This window comes from Sciurus carolinensis, chromosome 1, assembly GCF_902686445.1.
Source record: "Sciurus carolinensis chromosome 1, mSciCar1.2, whole genome shotgun sequence".
In the NCBI taxonomy this organism is placed as follows: Eukaryota; Metazoa; Chordata; class Mammalia; order Rodentia; family Sciuridae; genus Sciurus; species Sciurus carolinensis.
This window is the reverse complement of record NC_062213.1, coordinates 94,027,700-94,041,794: the sequence shown is the minus strand read 5'-3', so window position 1 is coordinate 94,041,794 and position 14,095 is coordinate 94,027,700. Positions and strand designations below refer to the sequence as shown.

The 14,095-nt window shown below is 52.1% G+C and overlaps 1 protein-coding gene across 1 annotated transcript; it reads right to left on the bottom strand.

Moving 5' to 3' along the window:
* Nucleotides 1-3,333: 3,333 nt before the first annotated feature.
* Mex3a (mex-3 RNA binding family member A) lies at nucleotides 3,334-8,878 on the bottom strand. The gene is made up of 2 exons (XM_047533784.1): nucleotides 7,977-8,878; nucleotides 3,334-4,555 (listed from the first exon to the last, which is right to left on the bottom strand). Exons 1-2 carry the CDS (start codon nucleotides 8,428-8,430, stop codon nucleotides 3,447-3,449), a joined length of 1,563 nt encoding a protein of 520 aa, XP_047389740.1. The 5' UTR covers nucleotides 8,431-8,878; the 3' UTR covers nucleotides 3,334-3,446.
* Nucleotides 8,879-14,095: the final 5,217 nt, after the last annotated feature.

The following is a 14,095-nucleotide window of genomic DNA, read 5'->3' as shown; positions in this document are numbered from 1 at the left end:
GACTGACTTGTTTGTGGAATGGTTTACCAGGCTCTTATGAAGTGGATTGAGGTTATACTTCAGGAAGGACTTCCTCAGGCCTGAGAAGCTGACTTAGGAGTGTGTGAAGTCTCTATCCTCCCCGAGAGCCCTTGGAGAGGACGGATCACTTTGCAGCAAGGGCTGCCCAATAAAGACAGAGATGGCCAGGCCCCCAGGTTGCAGGGGGTGCAGGTCAATGTGCTCAGCCTCCTCTGCTACCCCAGCCCAGTCCCACACCTGGTTGAGGTGGTCAGTGTGCACCCTTTCAAAGACCCTGGGAGCTGAGCCCCTCATCTATTTGTTCTACAATTTAAAATCCAAGGATTCTCAGAATCAACCCCAGCAGACTGGAAGCTCCCAATCTTAACTAGCAACCTGCTCCAACCCTGATACCTGAAGATGGGGCGACCAGGGTGGACTCAGCCATTTCCCTCCTCTATTCTTTTTGATACGACTTTTATACATTCTACTGGACCCAGGGGTCCTCGATGCTACTAAACTTTAAGCTATCTGAATATCGTCTACTAAGTAACTAGTAATTCTTTCTTTCTCTAGGATTATATGAAATAAATTTGAATTATTATTATTATTTTGTAGTATTCTTTTCTTTTAAACCCCTCGGTTTCTTTCTTTTTCTTCTTTCTTTCTCTCTTTTTGGTTAAAAAAAAAAAATCTATTTCTCTTAAATCTCACACCTCTCTGAGGGTTCCCATAGGCCTACTAGGCCTCAGTTCTGGATTTCCCCTCCGCAGTAGCCCCTGGGACAGGGCAGGGGAAGGGGGGGACACCCCAGGATCCTCAGTCCTTAGTCCCACAGCTTCTTCCTTTCTAGTTAATCCCTTTCTTTGTTTGGCTCTGCCAGCTCCCCTGAGGGGGAGGGGGAGAAGGGAGGGGGAGCCCACCGAGTGAAATCCAATCTATTTGCAGGGCCCCAATAGGGACCAGGTTCCCCCAGTCCTTCTCTCCACCATCCATCCCAGGATGCTCCCCCAAGAAAAGCAAATGACATTCCTCCCCAAAAAAAAGTGGGGGAAAAAAGGAACGTAAACCCGAACATATATTAAAAACACTTTTTTTTTAAGATTTAACTCTGAATACAAATGTATTTTTTTCTTCTTCTCTCCCTACATATATTCTAAACCTTCTAAAGTTTTTTTATTTTTTTTTAAGGATCACTTTATCATAAAATAAAATATCCTTTTCATATAATAAATTACCTAATAAAAAGTCTTTTTTTCATATTAGCCCAGGTTCTTTGCTACATTTATACGGTAATAAACGCCTTTATTAAAATAGAATATTAAATTATAAAGAACTGTTTTTTTTTTTTTTTTTTTTTTTTTTTTTGCTATTTTTGTTTCCTCTCCTGCGTTGGTCGCCCATCTCGCTCCCTCTCCTGCTCTTGCTTTCTCTCCTGTTTTGTTGCTAACTATGTGTGTTTTGTTTGTTTCTAGGTCTGGCTCACTCAGTAAGGGTGGGATTAAATTGCTGAGCCCCCTAGTGTAACAGTCTTTTGCCTTTGTGGGTAAGGAGTGGAGAGGGGGAGGGGGATCGACAGACAGACATCCCTTCTTCCCACCCCCCTCCCCACCCGCCCCTCGGTGACCGAGGGTGCCCATTTGGTTTGGTTTCTATTGTACAGACATCTCAGGATGGCTCACATTGGCGGGAAGGAGGGAAGTTGCCACAGGCCAGTCTTCTGGGCTGCGACCTCCTTCCTCTCCCCTCCCAGGCTGGTGGTCTGGAGGGGAAGGCTGAGGAGAGGTGAGTTAATTCACAACAGGAGGAAGGAGAGGAGGGAAATTCCCTCTGTGCCTCCATCCCTGCACCCCTTCTCCATTCAGGAAGAATGGGACTCCTGAGCTTTAAGTGCTCAGAGATCACGCAGAACAGTCCCACCCCATTATATACAAGATCTCCTGGGCCCTCTGGGACTCCCATCCCCATCCTCTCCTGGCCCGGCCAGCGGAACCAGGAGGGTGGGAGGCTGGTGGCAGCCCCAAGTGAGCAGTAGGGAGGCAGCAAAGAGGGTGCTAGGACTGTCACAATACATGATTCTCGGAACTGGCCCTGATGCACCCCAATCCTGTTTTGCCCCGGCCTAACCCCTCTGGCCTCTCTCCTCAACCACAGTGGGTAGGACAGACATTTCATGATTTGCACACTAATAAGGATTCAATAAAGGTTCAGTCGGGTCCAGAGAGGGGGGCAGGGAAAGGGGCACTGCAGGGGAGGGGATTCCTTCCCACTGCATCTCTCCTACACTCCCGGGCCCTTTCCTGCTTCTGCTCCCTTCTCCCACAGCCAGAAAATCCAGCCTAGGAGCTGCTCCCTAAATATAATGCCCATAGATGAAGAAGGTGGGTGTTTGACCCTTTATGTACCCCAGTATTAGTCCCCCCTCAAATTGTCACTGAGAACAGGGATACATTTCATCAAGAATTGTAGATGTTTCTTTGGAGGAGTGGGGAGAGGGCCTTCCAATGCCTGAAGAGAAACGGAGGGGGTCCATCAAAATGTACTTCCCCCACTTTTCCACAGGCAGATGGTGTCCTCAAAGCTGGGCTGGAAGGAGCAGGAGTGAAAGGGAAGAAGGGAGAAGAAAAAGAAAGAGAAGGATCCAGACAGGGCTGGGAGTGACAGCCGCCCAGGGGAAGCAAAGAAAAAAGAGCTAGAAAAAAGGAAAAAGCAAAGAACCCAAAAGAAGGAAAGACAGGGAAAAGTTGGAGGGGGCATAGAGGAGTGTCTCTCTCCAGATTCCTCTAGCCCAGCTTTGTGAGGACAGATGAATTTTGAGCCCTTTACTGATTGATAAATAGGCTTCTCTCCATCCCACTCACTCCACAGAAGATCTATGCAGACTTCTGTTGGGCCCCAGTTCCCCTATACTATAGGAAACTCTGGGAACAGTTTCCCAAACAGGATATGGGGGGAGATTGCTAAAGGGTCATGTTAGGAGGTTGGAGGTCAGGACCAGAGGGCCAAGAATTGCAAAGAGCACCTCTAGATGCGGATGGTAAGTCTCCCTCTCCCTTTTCCCCACCCACTCCACAGAGGACAGGGTAGTGTGACACATAGTTGGGGAGGTGGGCAGAGGGGGTCAAGATGCCTTAGTGGCCACCTCTGGCAAAACAAGTTTCTCTTAGCTGCTTCCAGATTTAAGGGTGTGTTGAGGTATCAGAGTTGTAACTCTAGTAAAATTTTCGGTCTGGCCTCCTCCCAATCTTTCCTAGGTAGGGTAACCAGAGGCTCTGAAAGTGGCCCACCCTCCAGCCACCAACCGCCTCCCTCCCCCCCTCCCCAGCGAGCGAATATCTGTAAGCACCTTGCCCCGCAAAATTCATTAATTTCCAAAAGGCCCTACTGGAAAACAGGTCCAGGGCCGGCCCCTGGGGAGTGGGCCTAGGACACATGGGGCAGAGGGCTTAAGAGAATATTCGGATGGCTTGCGTGGCTGTGATGTGGCAGACGGGACACTCCGGATCCGTCCTCTCGCAGATGCGTACTGCACACTCCATGCAGAACAGGTTGTGTCCGCAGGGCACAAGGGCGGCAGTCACTTCGCTCTCAAAGCATACCATGCAATCTCGCCCACCACCCGGGCTCCGTAGGCCGCCTCCCCCAAGTTTAGAGAAGCCTTGGAGCGGTTCTCCCGGCGGGCGCCTGGGAAGTCCGGCCAGCTCGGGTCCTGCAGAGGGGGCAGGAGAGCGATGTGCGCCGGGAGGCCCAGCCCGGGCCTTGGCGGAAGAGGAGGAGGATGAGGAGGCGGAGGAGAAGAGCACCGAGGTGGGCGTGGCATTCTCCTGGCCCGCCCACAGCGGGGGGCTAGTCTCGGCCACGCCGTAGTACACGTCCTGCTTGCCCACGCCATAGCCCGGAAACAAGTACCCGCCGTAGCCAAAATCCCCGCCTTGCTCGCCCAGGCGCTGGGCCTCAAAGCCAGAGTCCACTCCACACTCGCCGATGCAGCCCAGACTGTTCTGCCTGAAGGTGGAGAGTGGCTTGCAGCCTGGCGGGTGTACCCGCCAGGCGTCTGAGTAGCGGCTATCAAGTGCGGCGTCGGGGCTCCCCGCCAGGAAGTCGTTTTCATTGTTGTACTCAAGGATCTTGCCAGTGCGCACTGCGATGTGCGTCTCGATCTCTTCCCGCGCACGCTCCACATTGCCCGGGGCACCAGTGATCTCGAACACTGGGTCACGGTCACGGCTTGGCGTGATAATGTACGTGTTGGTCTGTTGCTGGATGCGCTTGATGGTTGCCCCCTTGGGGCCCACCACCAGTCCCACTACCCGGTAGGGCACTCGCACACGGATGGTCACCTGGCCAGGCAGAGCAGGGGCCACACCAAAGGCTGCGCCTGACTTGTTTCGGGAGGCGCGGATCATAGAGAAGTGCTCAGCTGCCGAGATGATTTCCCGCCGGGCTGTGGCCACATCCTCTCGCCGCCCTGTCACCATAAACACCGGCTCCTCGCCTCGAACCGGTGTCTTGATGTAGGTGTTGGTCTTGGCCCTCAGAGCCTTAATCTTGCAGCCTGGGATACAGTAGGGAAGGGGAAGAGAAAGAAACTCACAGGACAAGGAGGTTTGTGCTGGGACTAAATAGCTCCGGTTCTTTCCCAGACATCTAACCTTCCTGGAACCCTTAAGTCGGCCTAGTGAAACCCTCACCACCCGCAAACACGGGCCACCCAACTTGAACAATCCATTCATGGGATCTCAGATCTACCCAGTGTCTCTGTCAACCACCGACTTCAAAATGCACCAACTTCCCCTCAAGTTCCATTTAGGACCTTCCGAATTCATTCACTCCTCCGAACCCCCAAATAATCACCCTCCCAGACAAGCTGCCCCCCATATCTATTCACAAGCTCCTCCCCAAACATCTGTTGTCCCCTCAATTTTTCTGGCTACTCACAAACTTCCAAAATCACTACCACCACCCCCATCTGTCACCAATCTTTGCACTGAACCCCAATGCATTCAGTAACCTCACGATCTACTCCTCATTTAGCTTCCACTCATTCATTACAAGTGTCCTCCAGCCGACTCAGGGACACTGACCTCCATCTGCTCCGTGACCTCCCCCCATGCCTTCTACCCAGTAGTCTCTCTCTGAGGGTCCCCAAATTATAATGTATTTGCAGCAACTAGTGCAGAGCAGGACATCGGGAAGGGTCTGGGAATTAGAATTAAGGGGGAAAGGAAGAATATGAAGATAAAGAAAATCACGTGTGGAGGAGCAGTATGTAACCCTTGTCACTCCTGTCCCCTGTCCCTTGGGGGCAGGAGAGCTGAGATGAGGCTGAGTAGGGTGGTGGAAGAGGGTATTCTGGATCCATGCTTCTGCTTTGAAAGAGGAGTGGGTTAAAGCTGAGAGACTAGAAAGAGAAGCAGGAAGAGAAAAAAGAAATGCGAGACAAAGAGAGACAAAGAGGGAGAAGGGGAGAGAGAAAAGTGAGGGAGGCTGGGATGCAACACCATTGCGAAAGGCTAGAGACCTCAATGGCTGACTCCACAAGCCCCTCTCCTCTTTCCCCACATCCCCTGCAGGACCCCAGCCTCAGAAAACCACACTCTTCGTCGAAGAACACATGCCACATGCCTGTGAGTTTGCACACATGCACCAAGAGCCGTGATGCAGTGTGCCTTTAGCTAAACAATACTTGTGGGGTGAGCACAAAATACACTTTCATTTGCCCCTTTCACTTGCACAAGGGGTCTAGGTGTTTTCATTCACATCCTTCCTAGCCAGCACATGAACTGCACATTTCTACGCACACAAAATTAACTTTGGCCCCATTCACAAACGGTGCTCATACCTATTTCCACCCCCAATTCACTCTCCCCTTTCGCTCTCCGCACCACACTACCTATCCAAATCCAAGTGGTCCACTTTTATGACTGCCCCAACCCTCCAACCACAAGTCAAAGTGAGCTCTTTCTTTCTTTCTTTTAATCTCCTTCCTCCACTCCAGATGGTTTCTTCTTGGCAGTTAAGTCCTACCTGTTGTCAAGCCCACATCCATGCTGCTTTAATATTAGTAAATGATTGTTCTATTTGTGACACTTGGAGGGTTGTGGAGCTTTACTGTAAAGTCCCCTTTCCTGCCACTTCTACTAACATGCCATCTGATGGGCACCTGGGTTCAGGCTCTAAGTTTGGGGTCAGTAACTTAAGTGGGAGCTAGGTATATTTAAGAGTTGGGGTTGGAGTGAGGAGAGGCCAGGGCATACAACTAAGGAGAAAATCTAAAGGCCTGGAGGTACAGAACTGGGGTGGGCCTCATTCTGGGTTCTGCAGTCCTGAAGAAGTATCTCTTGAAGGGAAAACCCACTGGGCCTCACCTTCCTAGAGGTCAAATAGAGAGCAAGAACATTGCAGCAGGAGGAGGAAGGTCAGACAAGAGAGAGGACTTCCATATACTTAAGGAATGAGGGGAGAGCAAGGTATATCTTCTCCAAATAGGAGAAACCCCCCTACTTTTATGAAGGATAGGCCCATCTGATGCGGAGGCAGAAGAGTAAAGAATGACTCCATTAAATTCCGGGTCCTCCCAAGACCACCCCCACACCCAAGAAAAGATATTAATGTCCCCACCCAGTTCCAGGATCAGGATCCCCAGTTTCTAACAAGAGCAAATCCAACTTTCTAAATCAGAAATCTCAAGAGATCAGAAGGCCCAGAGGGGTTCAGGGCCATGCAGGGGAGTGGCATCCTCCCCTCCTCCATTCTGCTCTCCCTCCTAAATCCTCCAGCCCCCAGACTCCCAGTGGATGAGGTGGGATGTGGAATAGCACCCCCCCCTCCCTGCTTCCCCTCCTCCTCCGCCAGAAGCCGGCCTCCTCCCTCACTCCCGGCCGGAATGCAGCTCCTCTATTGTTCCCCACTGTGGGACAGCTCCTCCCCCGCTCCTCCCCCACCCCACACCTCCCCAGTCCAGCCCCTTTGCAATTTCCAAATCCCGCCCCCCCTTTGGGAAACAGGGAGAGGGAAGGGTCCCCAAGATCCCGTCTGCTTAATTTGGACCCTTACCAACACCCCCACCCACCCACCCGCCCAGGGATGCTGGACTGAGGAGGGTGCGGTATCAGACATTCTACACTAGATTAATACTACAGGCCCCTGCCAACACACCCAGACACACACCCCTCGCCAAATTTCCAGGTGAAGATTTCTCACCTTCACCCCAGTATTTCCCCTCCGGCCCTGTCCCACTTTCTCACTCAGAGACCCCTCTCCAGGCCTCTGGCCCCAGGCCGTGGCCAGCCCAGAACAAAAGCCAGAGAGGGAGCAGAGGTCCACACCAGGACTACCACTTCCTTGGAGACACCCCTTCCAAAACACCATGGATCCTCCAACTTTGGTGTGTGGGTAACCGTAGGACCCCCTCCTCCCAGCGGCCTCCATTCCACCTCTCCCCCAGACCCGAACCCTCCCGTGAGCCACACCCCCTTCCATTCCTACGCTCAGCCCAACAAAGAGACAGATACTCAGACGGGCTTCCCGGGCCAGGTCTCCCCGAAAGTCTTTTAACTCCAGGCAGCTGGGGGTCCCAGGGGTGCCCCCTCCCTAACCTACCAGCAGATACTGAATAGGGGCTTCTGCATAACTCTTTGCACATTCCGTCTGCTTTTCTAGCTAGGAGCGGACACCCCCTCCGGACAGCCTCCCTGGATTGGGAGACCGATCCCCCACCCCTTTCCCACTTTCCAGTTCGAGGATATTTCTTTGTCTAAGGGCAGAGCCCTGGGGAAGGAAGGGTCTGGAGAACCGTCCCAACTAGGGGTAGCAGGGAACTTTGTGGCACTTGGAAATCGGGGTAGGGGGCGGGTCCCCCTTTGTGGGGAAGGGACAGAGCCAGAGGCGGGCAAGAAGGGAAGAAATGAACTTTCCGCGTAGGGGATGGGGTGCCCCCCACTCCAGCCCTCTCCGTGGTCCCGGTGCCCGCTTACCTTGTCTGCCCACGATCTCGGCCACGTGCTCAGAGGTGGGCACCGGTACACACTCCGTGGTGTTGCTGCTGCCCTTCAGGCGCAGCTCGGCCTCTTTGTAGAGAGCGCATAGCTTGGCGTCGCTCGCCCCTTTGGGGGCGGTGGGGGGCTGGGGCGTCTGCGCCGCGGGGGCCGCTGTCGGGGCGGCCGGGGGCGCAGCGGGCGGCGGCGGCGGGGCCGGTTGCGGGGGGGCGGCCGGCTGCGCGGGGGCGCCGCCCCCCCCACCTCCCCCGTCCTCGCCCGCCGTGGGGGCGGGGGGCTCCCCCAAACCCAGGAGGCAGAGTTGATCAAGAGCCAGCTGAAGGGCGCGCTCGTCTTCCAGCAGCCCTCGGTCCTTAGCGCTTCCCCCGAAACATCCTAGTTCTCCAAAGCCCCCATTTCTTTCCATTATTCCAGATACCACTAGACTAGGCATGGCGAAACAAAAGCTGGGGGAGAGAGAGAGAGAGAGGGAGAGAGAGGTGGTGGAAGGGAAAAGAGGAGAGAGGAGGGGAGGGGAGAGGAGAGGAGGGGGTGTGTGGGGAGGGGGGAACAAAGAACTGGGGAGGGGGGAAGAAAGCGAGATAGAAAGATAGCCCCTCCCCCTAAGCCCCCCTCCCCAAACACCCTGTAACCCGACTCCCCTCGCCCCAGCCCCCGGGGTGGGGGTGGGGGTGGGGGTAAAGAGAAGCAAAACCAAGAAAGCAGATCTCCGCTCCTCTCCGGGGGTGACGGGGGGCGGGGGGCTGCGGGATCTCGGCCCCCACCCCTCCCGCCTCGGACCCGGGAGTCTCTAGTCTCCGCCGTCCAGACGCCCCCCTTAGGCTCCCGCACAGAGCCCCAGTCCTGGAGCTGCGCTCAGCGGCCCCCAATAGAGCCCAGCCCCTTCCAGCGCTCAAACTCTTTTGTTTTAAATGAACTGGATGGAGCAGCATGGAACTGACGGGAGGGGGGCGCGCCGGGGGCGCCCGGGGCATGCCGGGAGTTGTAGTTTCCCGCCCTCGGGGCGCGGGGACGAATTCCTTGACCCGAGGAGGATAGGGATGTGCTTTTCGATCTCTCCCCACCGCTCCCAGGCAAAGCTAGGGATGGGGTGGAAGTCGAGGTCCCTAATTTTTCTGGAGGCGGATACGGGGAGAGAGGACAGTGTGCAGAAACAGAACGGGTGTGAAAAGGGTTATTGCTCCTCGCCCCCCTTCCGATCGGCTCCCTCCCGGTCCCGGCCTGTCCGCGGGCCCTCTTTCTTATGGTAATGAAGGGGGCCGGGGCGGGAGCGGTCCCCGCTCGGTCACTGCGGTTTTCTCTCTCCCCTTTCTTCCCCCTCCCTGCAGCGCTCCCTCTCCGCTCCCCCTCCCGCTCTCCCGGAGTCGATTCGGCTCCCGGCCGCGGGGAGAGGTTCTCGGCAGAGCAGACAAAGCCCGCAGCCGCGATGGGGGGGAGAACAGGTCTCCGCGCTTTGTGGGGGCCAAGAAGGGGTGCCGGGCTAGGTGTGGGACCTCTTGGCAAAGAGTGGGGTCCCCTCATCCTTAAGCAGCAGGCCATCTCCCTTCAATCCCCCTCGGCCCCCCTATCCCGGAGATCCCAGAGGCGCCGGCTGGGAGGTGAGTTAGTCCGCGTCCTTCTGATCAGTGGAATGGGCGGGGAAGACTGTGGAGTGACGAGGTGAGGAAGATGAGGGATGGAGGGAAAAGGAGATGGGACCGGAGAGCCCAGAGGCAGGAGAAGTCTTTAAAGGCGTGGTGTGACTTAACAGTTCGGGGCGAGGGCCGTGAACTTCGGATGTAACTGGAGGGAGGAAAGACCGGGGATCGACTGGGAACCCCGGCTTCCTTCAGGCCTTGGCTGTGAATCCTGTTTGGGGTGATTTGTTTCTTATCGCCAAGCATCATTCCACTCTGCTTCACTCACCTCTGTCCAACTGAACACTCATTAATTTAGCCCCTTTGAAGCTAGAAATTTGATGAGAGTTGAAAATAAGTTTTTAAAGGCTTGAATCAGACAGTTGGACACCTTCAGGAGGCATTTGGGGACGCTGAAGTGTAATGCAGTACCCCGTGTCTTCGACTATTTTTTTTTTTGGGGGGGTCACCCTTTTTGATCTCTGGGTCTTTCTCAAGAGAAGGAATGACCTGCAGCTTGAGGACTTGAGATTAGACTTACCAAAAGTTTTATAAAAATGGGTAAGAAAAAAAAAAAAAAAAAAGGTGAGTGACAACAACAAATAGGTCCACAAGACACTGTTTTAAAAAACAAACAAACGAATAAATTACAGAAAAATCAGTAGAGGGAGGGGATCAGGGGAAGGGAGAAGGGGGAGGGAGAAATACTGCAGACTGAATTAGAGCTAATTATATTCCATGCTTTTGTGATTATGTCAAAATGTATCATAATGTTATATTAAAAAAAAAAAAGAAAAGAAAAGAATGGGTGTGTGAGGCACAGTGATAAAGTGTCCTTATCTAGAGTGCCTTGGAAACTGAAAATCTGAACTAGGAGGCAGGGGAATGAATGGCATGACCTCATAGACCCTGCACTTTGAGGCCCTAAAGGCTAAGCAATTTAAACTCAGTTCCCTTAAATTGATTCTTGGAAACACTGACCTTGCACACTAATGAAAGGATGGGAGCCCAAACCCAGGATCCCTGGAGGGACTGAGAGATTGCCACACTGGAAGACTCTTTCTCTTTGGCTAGGCGGATCCAGGGAAGGAGAAGCTTGAACCCAGAACCCCAGAATTCTTCAGAAATGGGGCAGGGTGCCCCCTGGATGAAGGGTTTAGCATAAGATTAACAACAAATCTTTTTGTGGAATTGAGTGCTGTTGCCACCAAGCAGGAGTAGAAGAGGAAGAATTGGAAAGACAGGGCCCTGGAGAGTGGACTGTTTCTGATACTTGTCCCCTGGTTGTTTGCCCCAGAAACCTAGATTGGAGGAACCATAGTACTGGAGACCACGGGGTTCTCAAATGGGGAAAATTTATACTGAGGACCAGGTGACTATTTTTCACATTAATAGAAATAGCAAATAGTTGCATAGGACTTATGTGCTAGGCATTTTTGTAGGGTTACCAGCTGGCTTGAGCTTTCCTGTCCCTGTCGAAATGAGATTCCCCCCAGACACCCACCCTGAATTTGCCCTACCTCTGCTTTCCTCCCCACTAAGCCAATTAAAGCAGGAGGTTAATGACCAAAGAAGCCGTGGGGATTTGACGGGGGTGGAAAACAAAGGGCAGAAACAAGTGTGTGTGAGTGGGAATGACTGCTAAATGGGGAAGGGACAGGCCGAAGGGTGAGGTGGGCAAGGTGGAGTCCCTGCTGGACCCACATCACTGATCTAACAAGGAAAAATCAGCCCTCTGAGCATGCTAATATCTACCTTGGTGCCTACACTGCGACTCCAGGTGAATATCCTCCAAGGTAGGAGAGGAGCATGTGTGAACCTGGCATCTGGAGGGCAGGGTGTGTGTGTGTGCACTTAGGTATGTGTCATGGTGTACAAGGTGTGTAGCATGTGCCTGCAGGCTATATGGGGGAGTGCCCAAGTACAGAGGGACCTGAGGGTGGGCACCTCAAGGAGCCAGGTTTGGGGTGGGCTTTGTTTTGTTTTGTTGCTTTTTTTTTTTTGGTATCAGAGATTGAACCCAGGGGCACTTAACCACTGAGCCACACTACCAGTCCTTTTTTGTATTTTTAGAGACAGGATCTCACTGAGTTAGTAAGTGCCTCGCTAAATTGCTGAGGCTAGCTTTGAACTCTGGATCCTCCTGCCTCAGCCTCCAGAGCGCTGGGTTTTTTTAATAAGCTCCTTCACTTGCTTCCTGAAGTCAATGGTCTCCTTTGTTCAGTTCCCTGCTCCACTGATAGACATGCCAGCCAAGCTACAGTCCAAGCTACTTTGCTATCCATGGGCTCTTCTTCCCATCAGCCCTGCTTGCTCAATCTAAAATTATGGCAATGAGGGCAGAGACCTTCTTTTAAAAATACTCCTACTCTGCCTTATGACAGAAAGGTGTATAGATGGCATATCTTTCTCCTTTAGGACCTTGGAGGACCAAACTATCTCTCATCTTTTTTGTTGTTGTTGTTGTTGTTGTTGTTGTTTTCCTTCCCTAGTGTTGGGGATGGAATCAAAAGCCTCACTAGACATGCACTCTGTCAGTAAACCACACCCCTAAGCCATCTCATCTCCACACCCACACACCTGCACTGGGGATTGAATTTAGGGGCACTGTACCACTGAGCTAGATCCCTTAGCCCTTTTTATTTTTTATTTTAAGACAAAGTCTCACTAAGTTACTTAAGGCCCCACTAAGTTGCTGAGGCTGGCCTAAAACTTGTGATCCTCCTGCCACAGCCTCCTTAGTCGCTGTGATTGCAGGCATGTGCCACAGTACCTGGTTAACCCTCTCATCTTAACTATTATATTCCCTACCCTGAGTGCTCCAGCACTGAGCACACAGCCCTGTCCAGAGCAGAGGTTCAGTAAGCATATTGTATATGTGTACGTATTTATTTCTGGTACTGGAAATCAAACCCAGAGGTGCTTTACCACTGAGCTACATCCTCAGCCCTTTCTTTTTTTGAAACAGGGTCTTGCTACATTGCTTTAGGGCTTCCTATGTTGCTGGAATTACAGGTGCGCACCACCACACCTGGCAGTAAGGATGTATTGAATATAACTGCTTTTTGTTTGTTTATTTATTTATTTTTGGTACAAGGGATTGAACTCATGGGCACTAGGCCGCTGAGCCACATCCCCAGCCCTATTTTGTGTTTTACTGAGGGTCTCACTGAGTTGCTTAGCACCTCGCTTTTTGCTGAGGCTGGCTTTGGACTCAAAATCCTGCCTCAGCCTCCCAAGCTGCTGGGATTACAGGCCACCATGCCCCGCTATAACTGCATTTTTAAAATTTCAAAGTGTAACAGGAAGGCACAGGGCTCTGGAGTCAAACATGCTGTTTGTTAGTTCTGCTACCTTGAATAGTCCTTTACCACTGAGCCTCAATTTCCTCACCTCTAAGATGAAAATCATATGCCAAGTCCCTAGGCCAGTGCCTGGCTCCTCTTAGGTATTCAGTCAGTGTCAGTTTCCTGGCCCTGCTTATCCCTCCTTGCAGTTGACTTTAGCTAGATTGTGGTCTTCACTAATGAATTTTCATTTATTCATTCAGCCAGCCGTTTTCTTTTTTTTTTTCTTTTTTTGTACTGGGGCTTGAACTCAGGGGCATTTAACCATCGAGTCACATCCCAGCCGTTTTTTTTATATTTTATTAGAGATAGGATCTCGCTGAGTTGCTTGGGGCCTTGCTAAATTGCTGAGACTGGCTTTAAACTCTTAATCCTCCAGCCTCAGCCTCCCAAGACACTGGGATTACAGGCGTATACCACTACACCTGGCTAAGTCACTTCCTTTTGAGCTCCTATAGGATGTGCTAGCTGCTGGAGAAGAGTCTGACCCATTATGTGTCGCCTGAAGTCAGTTCTAGGTCAACTTGCTGAAATAAGATGATCCCAGCCAAACAGCAGATAATTCCAAAAATAATTCCCATTATGCACTGGAATGCAGGCAAACTCTGTCTCTGTCCTCTCTCTTTCTTTCTCTCTCTCTCTCTCTCTCTCTCTCTCTCTCTCTCTCTCAGGCAAACTCTGTCTCTCTCCTCTCTCTCTCTCTCTCTCTCTCTCACACACACACACACACACACACACACAGGCCTGGCTGCAGGGCAGGAAGGGGACCAAGTAGAGAGAGGTTTGTGGGAAGCTGGAGGACAGGAGTGCAATAAAAAATCCAGACTGCTTGTCTGTGAAGAGTCATGTCCCTTCTCTTTTCTAAGCACCTGTTATTGCTTTCTACACACTAAGTATCAAGCAATGGCTGGGGACATACACCTATCACTTGTCCCTCCCTAGTTCTATTCTCAGAGCCTTTGGGAGGAAGGGGGACACAGAAGACTACTACCAAGGCTCTTTACCAAACTGGCTAGCCAGACAAGAGCTTATCCCTTGCATGTCCCTTCTCCTCACAGGATACCTTCTCCGTCTTTTCTGGTCAGCTGAGCCTCCTCTCTCCTGCTTTATGGGGTTTCCATTTTCCTTTTTTTAA

What these genes read in the sequence shown, in the direction of transcription:
- Mex3a (XM_047533784.1), bottom strand. Translation starts at nt 8,430, where the DNA reads ATGCCTAGTCTAGTGGTATCTGGAATAATGGAAAGAAATGGGGGCTTT. An exon ending in CGAGATCGTGGGCAGACAAG is followed by an intron (nt 4,556 to 7,976) that starts GTAAGCGGGCAC and finishes ACTGTATCCCAG; the next exon opens with GCTGCAAGATTAAGGCTCTG.